Source organism: Balearica regulorum, chromosome 1 (assembly GCF_011004875.1).
Source record: "Balearica regulorum gibbericeps isolate bBalReg1 chromosome 1, bBalReg1.pri, whole genome shotgun sequence".
Lineage (NCBI taxonomy): Eukaryota > Metazoa > Chordata > Aves > Gruiformes > Gruidae > Balearica > Balearica regulorum.
Genome location: NC_046184.1, coordinates 3,497,481 through 3,510,140, shown reverse-complemented (window position 1 = coordinate 3,510,140; position 12,660 = coordinate 3,497,481). Strand labels below are relative to the sequence as shown.

Here is a 12,660-nt window from a genome sequence, read left to right as displayed (position 1 = left end):
TATGGCATACTGAAATAAAGCTGGCCTGTGGAGATGTCTTGGCATCATGTTTGGTTTTGGGAGTTATAAGGTCAGTGAGTACATTTCCCATTAGAATTTATGAGAAGGCAGGAAATTCAAAGAAGGAAATAATAATAATAAAAATAAACCAGTTATTCTCCTTTTTTTTTTTTTTTTTTTTTTTTTTTTCTTTGAACATCTTAGCTGAAGGCAAAAGACCAAATTGATTCCTGCTTTCCTTCCAAATGCTTGCTGGGTTGTGGGAACATACAGCACACCACAGAGGAGTTCAGGACTCTGCTGCACATAGAGCAAGAGACATTCCCTTTCCTAAAACAATTACAGCAGGAAAGGTCATAGCAGACCCACTGGTGGGATCCATCCCACCTGGCTTTAGAAAGGCATAGTACAACCATCTGCAGCTGGGCTAGCTCCCCCCGTCCTCCCTAGGGTCAGCAAGAGGAAACAAACATTTAACCTTTGTCATTCACAGATCTATTTTAGCCACGGAGGACGCAATGAGATGAATTGTATCCTGGAAAGACCCATTTTTCACTGGTGACAGTGCAGGGAGACAGGACAAGAAGAAAACACCCCCAGCCACTCAGATAACTCCCCAGCACGAGAAGAGGTGAATTTGCAGAGATCCTGCTAAGATGGCTCTGAATAAAACCTCATTGATCTCAGAATCATTTCTCTGCCATGCAGTGTCCTGGCACACCTTGATACTGAAGCGAGCAGGTCTCTCCAGGGCAAGAGACTCAGCGTTATTGTCCCCATTGCTCGCATCACCTCGATGAGGATAACGAACCTGAGGCTGAACACAAGGAAGGGAGAGTCTGTCAGTTCCCTTGTACAAGTGCTATCCAGTGGGCACGAGAGAGCTGATGCTGGAGTTAGACCCAGCTGAACCAGAAAAACCTCCAGGAAGGGGACTGGTGGGGGGAGCAGCTTAATGTGATGCAGGCAGCAAAACCTGTGAAGTGTCAGAAAGTGAGTGAGGGAACTGGGAAATAATAAAGGCAAACTGAATGCTCTCCAGGTTGCTGGAAATAGTCCTTCTCATCTGACATCTGGGATTGCTTTGGGAAGCTGAGCTGCAGACCAACTCCTAGTTTTCCCTCGAGAGCTGGAGACAGCTTTGCTCTGGCCTTTTCCCTGCCTATTTTGTGTCCAGTTCTGGGCTCCCCAGTTCAAGACTGACAAGGAACTACTGGAGAGAGTCCAACGGAGGGCTACAATGATGATTAGGGGACAGGAGCATCTCTCGTGCGGGGAAAGGCTGAGAGAGATGGCAGTGTTTAGCCTGGAGAAGAGAAGACTGAGAGAGGATCTGATCAATACCTACAAATATCTAAAGGGTGGGTGTCAAGAGGATGGGGCCAGACTCTTTTCAGTGGTGCCCAGTGACAGCACAAGGGGCAACAGGCACAAACTGGAACACAGGAAGTTCCATCTCAATATGAGGAAAAACTTCTTCCCTCTGAGGGTGACCGAGCACTGGGACAGGCTGCCAGAGAGGTTGTGGAGTCTCCTTCTCTGGAGAGATTCAAAACCTGCCTGGACGTGATCCTGTGTGACCTGCTCTGGGTGATCCTGCTCTAGCAGGGGAGCTGGACTAGATGATCTCCAGACATCCCTTCCAACCCCTACCAGTCTGTAAAAAAAAAAAAAAAAAAGAAAAAAAGAAGATTTTTGAGAGGCACTGGAGGGGATGTGATTTACACTGAGGATGTCACAAAGCTGAGGCAAATTGTGACCATTTCCTCAGCGGAGAAGGTTGAATGAGGGATGGGTTGACATGCGGGGAATGGACACCACCTCTTGTGGACAGTAAAAGCAGAAAAGCTTTGAAAACACCTCTTTTCTGTAGCTTGGCAGTGGGATAATCCAGCAACAACAGAGAAACACCAATGATCTTAGTGAAAAGGTGGCAAGATGGCTCCTGCTTGCTTTTTAGATAACTGGTTGGCCTTGAATACCCAGCTTAGCTCATTTGGGAGCCGAACAGGGTCATTTCAGAGGCTGAAACTGAGAGAAGTGGCTGGCGCTTCCAGCACAGTTGTGCTGTCTCTGTCATGCACTTGCAAACACAACCAACAGGACCCGAGTCGAGGTCTCTCAGGATCTCCAGAGTGCCCCAGCGGGCACCAGACCGATGCCCTGTTCTGATCCTGACATATCCATGTCAGAGGTTTTTCTTCTCACACCTACTCTTGCAGCTCTCGTTGAATCTATGGGTAAATTCACCACTAAGTAGTAGCAAACCCACACATGTAATCCCCTTGAAAGCAAACATTTTGAGCTTACGGCTGTCAACAGAAGTTACCACAAGCCTGGAATCTGTTTGTTTGGCTGTGTTAAGTAATTGCAGCCCCATTTAGTGCTTGGAAGGGTGGGGTTTTTTGGGAATAGCTAGTGGTGTGTTGTTTCCTGGTCTTGGCACCAAAGACAAGAAGAAAATGTGGTCCAGTATGTATCACCTATGAGGTTTAGTTACAGGATCATAGCATAGCTCCCAACCATGCCCTGCCCTATGCATTCTTACAAACATGCAATACACTGTTAGCTCTAATTGCAAAAATAGTGACTGGATTGATTGGTGCTGAGCAAAAATAGGCCACGGAGACCCTAACTTTGCCTCTGAGCTGCTGTGTGATTGCGGGCAACTCATTTCACCTCTTCGTGCCTCAGTTTCCTCTCCACCTCTTCCTTTTCCTGTCCGGTCTCACTGACATGGAAGCTGTTATTTCTACAGGGAAACTCTCTGTTTAGGCAATATCTGGCAGAGACTTAGCCTGAAACTACTCTTGTGCAAACGTTAAGTACAACCACTCAGTCTGGAAGGAAGCTTTTGTGAGATGTTTTAGTTTTGATTTAAAAAAAGCCTCCAAAACCAAAAGCCTTAGTAACTCTTTTCTTTAGAGGTGTGTTTGCTTTTTCCCTAAATACACTAATAATTCAGAATAGCTGAAATCTGAAGCACTTCTTTGCACATAAAATCTTCTAGCATAAGTTCCTGCAATTCACCCTGCTGCCCAGAGGAGTCTGATGGGTGACACCTATACAGACAACACACCGCTGTGACTGACTGACCTGCTGCTGGGACATGCTGGCAGACTGATGGGAACCCTTTTGGGTGACAAGGACTTTTCCTTTGCTGTGTCCCGAGGAGCAGTTCAGAGAAAAGGTGTTTGCTTTCCACAAGCACCATGGTCTGCAAATCCCATAAAACCTGACAGCTGCCTCATTACTCGATGGGTGACAGAGGATTAGCCCTTCAGAGCATGGCAGGAGTAGCACCAGCTCCAGGCATGCAACCCTGACTCCCATTTTCCTCTTTTTCATGTGAAACAGAGTGCAGTGGCACAGGGCCAGGAGAAGGGGAGCAGTGGGAAACGCTGGGAGCATACACAGGCAGAGGAGGCTGGTAAAGGACGCTGATGCGACGTGCCCAGCTCTTGGGGTGACAGTGAGGATAAGAGCTTCGTCTCTGCTTTGCAGGGAAAGGGAGGCTGCTGGCTATGCACAGCGGTGGCTATGAGTCTGCTGGGGAATGCAGGACACAAAGAGGGAGCAGGTACACGGCTCTGACCTCCTCTGCCACATCTCATTGCTGTGAGAGTGGTGAATTATGAAAGATGGCAGTTTCAGTAGTCCCCACCACCATGTCCCCTTTCACCTCTGAAGGGACCTGGCTCTGCTTGCATCAGTTTGGCTTTTCAAGAGCAGGGTCAGTGAAAAGCACCTATGAATCTTTTATCTCCAGTTTCTCTTCAGCTGAGGTGTCTCAGGTCAAGTTTCCTGTCCTTTGGGGTACATGATGAGGCCGATATGTTAAACCATGCCGTCCTGCTGTCACGGCAGTGCAAACCCAGCCCAGGCTTGGCCAAGCCTGCCATCAGTCCCAGGGAATCTGACCTCCTTCATTAAAGATTTACTCTTTGCAACAGTCATTCAAAAGACAGTATAATAAGATAATAAATGTAAGATAAGGGGAGCACAGTGGTTGGGGAGCAGACCTGGGAAAGGGAAAATAGATTTTTCCCTCTTGCTTTCAGCTAAAACCTGGAGTTTCCATCAGCTGCTCCTTCTTGCCACATGTGGGAGGAGAGCAGGGGTAGGAGGCAGGGGAAGGAGGGAGGCTGCTTTTCTCACCGCCTGGGGAATATCTTCAGCTTTGAACATACAGACAGAGAATAGAGACCATGCCTGGCAGTGAGAGGACTGCAGATCTGCCTGCAGGCAGTTGATCCTTTTCACTGCCTTGGAGAGACATCTTCCACCTCCAGCCAAGGATATAGATGCTCAGGACAGATGATTTATCCCTATTTGAAGCAGGGTTTGCCCCAGCAGCAGCCTCAGGCCTAGCATGACATGCTGGGATCAAAGCAGCAAGTGGGCTGGGATGTTTGCTTGTCCACCTAAGGCTACCTATGACTCTTCCAGGTTTGAAACCCAGTGTGATGATTGCTACAGTACTGTAATGGCCACCGAGTCAGAGGTTCCCACTGAGGACTTTCAAGAGCCATAGGATAAGGTTCCTTAAACAGCACACCCGAGTTTATCATCTTGTCAATCATCTTCAAAATGCACAACTGATGACACCCCAAAGGCAGATGGAAAGGAATGGCCTGGCTGGATCCCACCTCTCCAAAAAAATTTCAAAGAACCCAATAAATGGGTTCTTGTATGGGAGAGAAATAAAGAGAGAGAGAAAGGGGGCAGTAGAGGTAGAAGGAAGGAAGGAAGGAAGGAAGGAAGGAAGGAAGGAAGGAAGGAAGGAAGGAAGGAGAGTGGATTCATGGAAAAAAGCTTTTCACAGTCATTTGTTGACATGAGCATGCTGATCCCCAAGCATTTGCCCTCTCTGTACAAATAGCTGGGGTCTGCTCAGCTGGGATCCACTTCCCACCACACTTCACCAGCCCAGTCCATGGACATGATATGAAGTGAAGCCCAAAATGCCAACACGTGCTGACTCTGGAGCACTAAGGAAACTCTAGAGCATGTACTGTGGATGGTGGGGGAGCCTGAACTTGGGAGAGGGCTCCTACAGCATAGATGTGAAGTGGACTTGCTTTGAGCACTTACATGTTCTCCAGTCTCATGCTTCCCCTTCACTTGAATTCCCTCTCTCTGGTTCCATCTGGCCATAGGAAGCAGCAATCACAGCCCAGGGCATTTTTATTTCTTTATTTTTTTTTTAATAAACTTTATTCTATATTACAAATAGGTTTTTTTTCTTTTTTGTTCTGGACTGCAAAATAGGAATGCCTTATATTTACATACACAGGTATACAATTAATTATAACAAAGGTACAGAAGCTTTGCCTTTACCAAGTAACAACGGGATTCCAATTTAAATAGTATAGATTTTATTCATTTTTTAACTAGGATCAATTCAAAAGAAAATCAAACCAACAACAACAACAACCTAAGAAAAAGGATCCCAACCTCCTTTCTAATGGTGTCTTGACATCTCTTTGAGGCTGTTAGTAACACTGTAGTGAAAGGATATGTCTTTACATTGATTTTTGTATTTACGGTGGAAGCTTTAGCAAAACAGAGGATGAGAGTTCTGGGCTCATGTGTATGTCCAAGACACAGGGTCAGACACTAGGAAGGGCCTGTCTTGTGACATTAAATACTCTGGTTGCCTCTCGTCTTGATTCCTTGGGGAAAACACTGGGAGCATTTAGCTAGCACCTAATCTCTCTGCTGCCTTACCCTACTCTGGACTGGAAAGTGAATTTTCTCCAGGGCCTGGAGAAAGAGCAGCATAGAAATTTTAAATAACACCAAGTTTCTCTTAACATACTTCAGAAAGGACTGCAAGCTTGGGCATGTGCCTTGATTTCTCCAACTGGCTCTTGTTTGTGCCTCAGTCTATCTGAAAGTGAACAGCAACCTCTCCTACTGGGAAATGCTGCCCTCAGAGTCAAGGAGCCACGCCAGATCACACCAGCAAGATATGGAATGCTGAAAGAACCTAAATGTCCTTGTTTTCCCCCTATTTTCCACACCCAGGTTCGCTTTACTGAGCTTCCCTGCACACTGCTCTCTGCTGCGAGTGTCTTTGAGGTGATCTGTTTCCAAGCAGAAAGAATTTCTTGAGGTAAATTATCCATTTTTAGAACAGAAGATTAACAAAAAAGAAAAAAAAAAAAGCCAGTGAACAAACAACAACAACGACGACAACAACAGAAATCACACACGTGACAGGTTGATTAGACAAAGCAGCTTTATATCCTTGCTGGGGTTTTTTTGGTGGTTTTATTTTTTTCCAAGTGTAAATATTTTCTTTTTCTTTCTTTCTTTTTTCTTTTTTTTATTTTTTGACATCTTTCTATAAATTAATTTGCTGCTGTAAGCCTGTGTCCCCCTTGGGTGCTTCTCTAACAGTGTAGTGAACTGAGCCATCCCAAATAAAATATGGTTGACAAGCTCTGTTTTCAAATTATTCTCCGCAAAATGGTTATCCCTATAAGACAAGACAACTGTTTTGGAGGAAAGGGCATTGCACAGTGGCAGAGGAGAAGGAAAACTGCAGGTCTCCATGAACCCAGTGATACTCTGAAATGGGAACAGCACTGGGTGCAAAACAGGAAAGCTCAGGCTGTGAATGGCCAGGAGCCTGAGGTTCACACCATGACATTGAGGTTCACTCACTTCATCAGTTACCTGCTCCACAGCGTACAAAGTTTGGATGGCAAGAGCTAGGACATCCCACGACCTCCAACCTGCCCTGGAAGGCAACTTGTTTACTACTCATCAGATGCACCAAGTTGTCCTGGCATCACTGAGGCTATGCCAATACTTCTCTACCCAGCAGCTGTCATGGTGAGGCACCTGCCAACACAGAAACACAATCTACTATGATTGTGTAAATAATCATAGCTCCCTAGTTTGGAGAAAGAGATCCATTCCTGGTCTCCCTTGGTCATCCCAGGAGAGGAGGTTATCAGAGGCTCAGAGGAGTTTAGACAACAGCACTGATTCAAGAGCTGAATTTTTATATGATTTCCTCATTCAAGGGTAAGGGATATGCATACCGGGTTCCTGGATGCAATTCTTGGTGAGCTACTCAAAAGCACGCAAACCTGGTGCAGCCAACATGCACATTTCTATACATTGTCCTCTGTCTGGCTTCTTCAGTTAAATGATGAACCAAGCAGAAGAAAGGGACACTTTGTTGGGACTGATGGGGTTCCATCAAAGTGCTTAGCTGGTCACGGCATCTTCCCACATCAGCAATGGCCACTGCAGAAAGTGACAGATTTCTATGGAGGAGCAAACCTCTTACACACCAGAGCCTGCCCCAGGAGTTTGGGAAGCAGGACCGGTTTTCTTCCTCTCTCTCATTCCTTTTACAGTGCCAAGCAATATCTCCACACTATCAGATGAATCTGCTTAATGAGTAATTCTTCTGGAGGCTTCTGGGAAGGATGAAGCATGACTTGTTTTACTGATGCCTTGGTGATGTGAAAGAGCACTCCTGGTCATCTCCAGCAGCCCAGAATTTTCTTTCTGGTGTGAGATGGTCCTTGGACTTCAGGGTCTTTTGTGGAGACACAAATGTATGCCCCACTAAGAGGAGACCTGGGACTCAGTCCTTTCAAGTTTTCAACCTTCCTTTGGAAGAGTCTTTCACATAACAGTGTTTCTTTCCAAAGCACTTCACTAAAGCCTTGGGGAAGGACAGATCTACATTTTGTGTTTTGGTTTACATTTAACAATCTTCCTCTTGATAGTAGCTGGTTTGTGCTTGGGTTGTTACACTACAGAAATCCCGGCCTTTAGGAAATGTGAAAGGAATGTGTAATATTTGTGTTGGCTGACTCAACGGTGAGAGTAGTCACAGGACTCTTAACATTCTATCAGTTTTCAACAGCATTATTAAAAATAATAATAATTATGTGATTTGCTTGATGTTTCTACCTTCATGGTAAACACCTCCCTGTGGGCTAATGCACAAGATCTGGAAACTTTGCTAATCACTTTTCAATTAAAACAAATACCAACCAAAATTCTCCTCATAAATCTTCTTCATGCCATAACAATTTTTTATGGTCTCCAGTGTTAAAGAAGTATGAGAAGACAACTACCACGGTAAAACTACAGAAGAGAAAATTGGCATAACTCTCATCTAACAGAGCAAGGCTGGTGTATGCTGGATTGGACCAAACCTTCAGATATGTTCAGGACAGAATAAAGAGTAGGAAGAGAATGATTGGGGCATGTTGGGACAGCAACGTGCTGTCCCAAATGCTGAGTGGCTGCATTTCTCCTTTTTGGTAGTTCTCCCGTGCTGTCTGTTCAAGCGCTAACAATCTAACACCTTCTTCCAGATAACACACAACTTTTCCCACAATAGTGTTTACTGGAAGGCTCATTGTGCAAAAGCACATGACATGATGGATTATATCTCAGCTCACCATGACATTGATAGGTGAGTACGCTCACAGGGAGGACACAATGTGTTTGCAGAGGGACCGTTCACCTTGTGTTCCCTTAACCCAGGTGCAAAGTCCCAGAACAAACTCTGCAGTGAAGAAATAATCTTAGCGCTCTCAGTAAGACCACAGAGAGTCTTCAGGAGTTGAGTTTCCCCATTTCTCATGGTGCTGCAAGTATCAGCATTCATTGTTTTGATTGCAGTGTTTGAGAAATGCCCATAAAGATTAGCCTATCATCTGGCATATTCTGGGTATTAGGAGCCTCTCCATTGACTTGTAGGGACTTTGACTCCAATTGTCTCCGTGTGGTTTGAAAAACAGTGTGGAATACCACATATTGGGCATTTTTGGTCAAATGTGGAAAGGGACGTGGGGGGAAACAAGTCAAAGGAAGAGGAAAAGAACGCATCCATGTTGTAGTAGGGCTCATTCTTCTGCTTGTGCCTTTGTTTTTAGTTGTATTTTACATGCACTTAAAAAATAGTTAGCTCAACAGGTGAGGCTGGGAAGAAAGATGCCAAGACCTCTCATAGACTGGGGGATGCTGGGACAGTGGAAATGGGGAGGGCACTGAAGGGGACAGGGGAGAAGCCCACGCATTTACATCATGATTCTGGCATATTTTTCCAAGCAAAAACCAAAACCAGATCAAACACCAAATAAAGAAAAAAAAAAAAAAAAAAAAGAAAAATAAGAAGGATGTGACAGAGAAGCAAAACACAGATTTTCTTTCAAATCCTGAGGACAGGGGAAAGAAGAAGGTGGAGATAAAACAGAAATGCCTAAATGGGAACTTGGGAAGGGTTAAGACACCAATCTCATGTCACTTCCCATTTCCCCTACGTGTTTCATTCTCACTGTCTCTGAGGTGATCAAGTTTTTCTTGAAAAATATATATATCTATCACAGATGAAAAACTCTGTACCAGCAAGAAGAAATAAAATAATAACAATGGAAAACAACCATAATAAAATAAAAACACAGCCCTGAAAACATCAAAAAGAAACAGGGTGAGTCTCAAATTTCCCCTGTGGTGTTCCTCTGACTTCGGTAACAGCGCAGGATTACACCAGTTCACTTAGATAATGTTTTTTTCTTTTGAACAGCTTCTTCTTCCTTTCATGTGCGCATGTCCAGGCAGTACAGCCGCTCACTCATAACCACTTCCCTCCAAACCAGCTATTTGTCCTTAGACTCCTACCACCCAGCTGTGAGTACAAGGCATGACAATAGGGTCCATATTTATCTTTTGTGGCACTTTGTTTGTCAAAACCTTTGGTTTCTTCCTTTTTTTTTTTTTTTTTTTTAATTTTCCTTTTTTATGTACTTATAAAAAATATTGTGTTTGTGGTGGTGTTGCAATTTTCTTAGCGCTGGCTCTGGTGGGACTTCCACCCCACTTTCACAGCCATAATCAATGGATCTGGAACATGTGCCGACATTACTAAATGGATCAACAAAACCATGGCAGAACCAACCAAACCCAAATCATCCCCAATGCGCAGGCCTCTTAAAAATGCTGAGATGTCCATAAGGTGCATGATGAGTCCATCAGCTCAGCAATAAAACAGAAAGCAAGCAAAATTAAAAAGGAAATAACGCACACGCGCACACAGATACACACGCACACGCACAAAATAATAATTATAAGCAAGAGAGAAATGTCTGGGGTTTCAAAACCAAGACGTGTCCCTAAGTTTGCTGTTTCAATAAGAATCTTGTGATATTCTCCCCACAGACACATCCAGTTTTGGACTGCTGTTCTTTAAATGGTTTTAGAAAGACTTGCCTACATGTGTATCTGCTTGGCTGAATGAAACCCGCTTGCTGACTGACTCCTGTTTACACCACATCCCCCATTAGATGCACTCACGATCCGTCGCTCTGAAGAGGTTCTAGTTTGCTACCAAAAGGCATGAATAAAACCAAATGCACTCATTCTGTAATCAATTTACACACCCTGTCTTTACCCCTTCCTCCCTCCAGGTGCAAAGTAGATCCAAGCTGTAGCTCTGAGGATGGTGTGAGATGGATGTGGGCTGATTCTCCGTGGCACCAAGACATCTCCTTCATCTGTTAGTGAGTTCTGTTCATTTCTGGTGAGATGAATGCAGACCCAGCTCTTGATTCCATGGTGTACAAGATGCAAGGTTCTCCAGACCCCGAGGGTCTCCCGGTATGCTGAACCACGGTGTTATCCAGGCTGGCAGCTGTATGAACAAAATAGCCAAATGAAGAAGAGACACAGGAGCTCACTCCTCTTTGGCTGGCTGTGAAACAGGTTGAGATGCTGTTCTGGAGGAGCTGAGCAGAGGATAGGACAGGGTAATCACCCACAATCATCCTGTGGTGAGAGTGATCTCTGAAAGGATAGGAAGTGCAAAGAGAGAGCAAATCCTTCCTGGGCAGCAACTGTGCCTTCAGCAAGGCATGTTGTTTCCAGAAATGGAGAATAAAAAAGGCCAGGAGTTGGCACCAAAAGGCAGATGAGCTTACAGCGGTTCAGAGACCTCCAGAAGACATGCAGTTTGGCTAGGGGTATCTAGGTAGAAGAATATTTTTGCAATGTTTCATTTGGATTTCCTCCAAGATTTCCTTCCAAAATGTGTGGTGACATTTCATCTTAGGAGTGGCTTTGAAGGAAGGTTTTACCATCAGTGCTATGCACCACCTTGCTTCATGGCAAGCCCTTCAGTATCCTTCTGATATTCCACCATGAGAAAACAACAGCTTTGCTCCAGTTGAGGAAACAAAATGGAAAGAACTAACAGCTTTAAAAAAAAAATCCCTCTGTTTGGTTTTTGAGGCCAAGCTCTTTGCCTGGAACAAAATGAGACTTGTGGCTCTTGCTTTCCAAGCTGAGGTGGGAACGAGGGAGATGCTGTGCTGTCCATTACTAGGAGGAACAGAATTACCACCAACGGGATGCCACTGAGCAGAGAGACCATTTTTGCCGCAGTGCTACGACCAACAGGACACAATGGGAAAGACAGAGAGGGACACAGGTCTCTTTTTGAAAAATAAGAATTACCATATGAAACACATGGGCAGGGGACCGTTGATCTCCTCCCCTCTTGACCCTTCCCCTGCCCCAAGAGAGCAGCTACACCGCTGTTTGCCCAGGCAGATAAGAGCCACAATGGTCCCGCTCTGGATGGAGCTGTAGCTGTGGCATTTTTCAGGGAGCCTCGGGGGTTTCTTTCCCAGTGGATCACTATCAAAAGATAGAGTTGCAAAGGCTCTGCAAGAGAAGATCTCGATTTGCTCCTGCCCTCCAGGATCCCTGCAGGCAGGCTGCCTTCCCCTTGGGGAGACTTTTAGTAATACTGAGTTCATTTCCATGTCCGCTCCAGAGGCTACAGCCCTTGGAGGGCAGTTAAAGCAGCATGACAGAGGTGACCTCCCAATTTCCCATCTGCAGAGTGATGATGTGATGTTGGGGGAGGGTTTGAGGGTTTTTTTTGTGTGTAATAGTTTTTCTCTAGGGCAAAGGCAGAGGGGAAGCTGTGAAAAGGAGAGCTCCACTCGAACATCTTGATGTCCCCAGAGCCAAGATTCCTCTGCAGTCTTTTCTTTTAACCCCTGGGGCTTCGTCGCTTTGTCCATAGATTTTGAAAGAGAAAGAAATGAGAGAGAGAAAGAGAGAGAGAGAGAGAGGAGCGCTGTTCAGGTGACTCTGCTGACAGCCGATCAAAACTTGCACTTGGTAAAGATGATGATCTTGAGTGAGGCACGACTTGGTTTATCCCTCCCAGGGTGTCCCTGGCAGGACAGTTCTCAGCTGTCTATGCTCATGAGGGTTATGACTTGTTCAAGTTTGTAGGCAAGTTTCTGTTTCCCAGCCTGGTCATCTTGATCAAGGGCTCCAAGAATCTGGAAAAGGAGAGAGAAAGAAGTGGTAGTGATTTTATTTTTTTTTTTTTTTTTGCCCTAAAGGACTGAATCCAGCACCTTATAGCAGCTGATGAGGGTTAGCTTTCTCTAAGGTATGTCCTAGGCTTAGCTTAGATCATGCAAAGCAGGTCAGTCAGCCAGCAGGGAACTAGGCAGTCAGTTTGGGGTTGATTCGACTGAATGCAGACCTCTAGATTGCAACCAATCAAATGGATTCTTATCTTGGAGATCAGTTATTTGGTAGCTTTATTCATCACCTTGCCATGCCACTTGAGATGCCCTAAGGGGTCTCACCTGGTCTTCAACA

At 45.1% G+C, this 12,660-nt stretch overlaps 1 protein-coding gene across 2 annotated transcripts in view; it reads right to left on the bottom strand.

Moving 5' to 3' along the window:
- Positions 1-5,189: 5,189 nt before the first annotated feature.
- PLXNA4 (plexin A4) overlaps positions 5,190-12,660 on the bottom strand; it is a 454,032-nt gene continuing 446,561 nt past the window's right edge. For both annotated transcript variants that reach the window (XM_075757480.1, XM_075757530.1), the window contains exon 32: positions 5,190-12,332. In XM_075757480.1, coding sequence (XP_075613595.1) covers positions 12,237-12,332 — 96 coding nt within the window. In that variant the 3' untranslated portion in view covers positions 5,190-12,236. The remainder of the gene's footprint in view (positions 12,333-12,660) is intronic.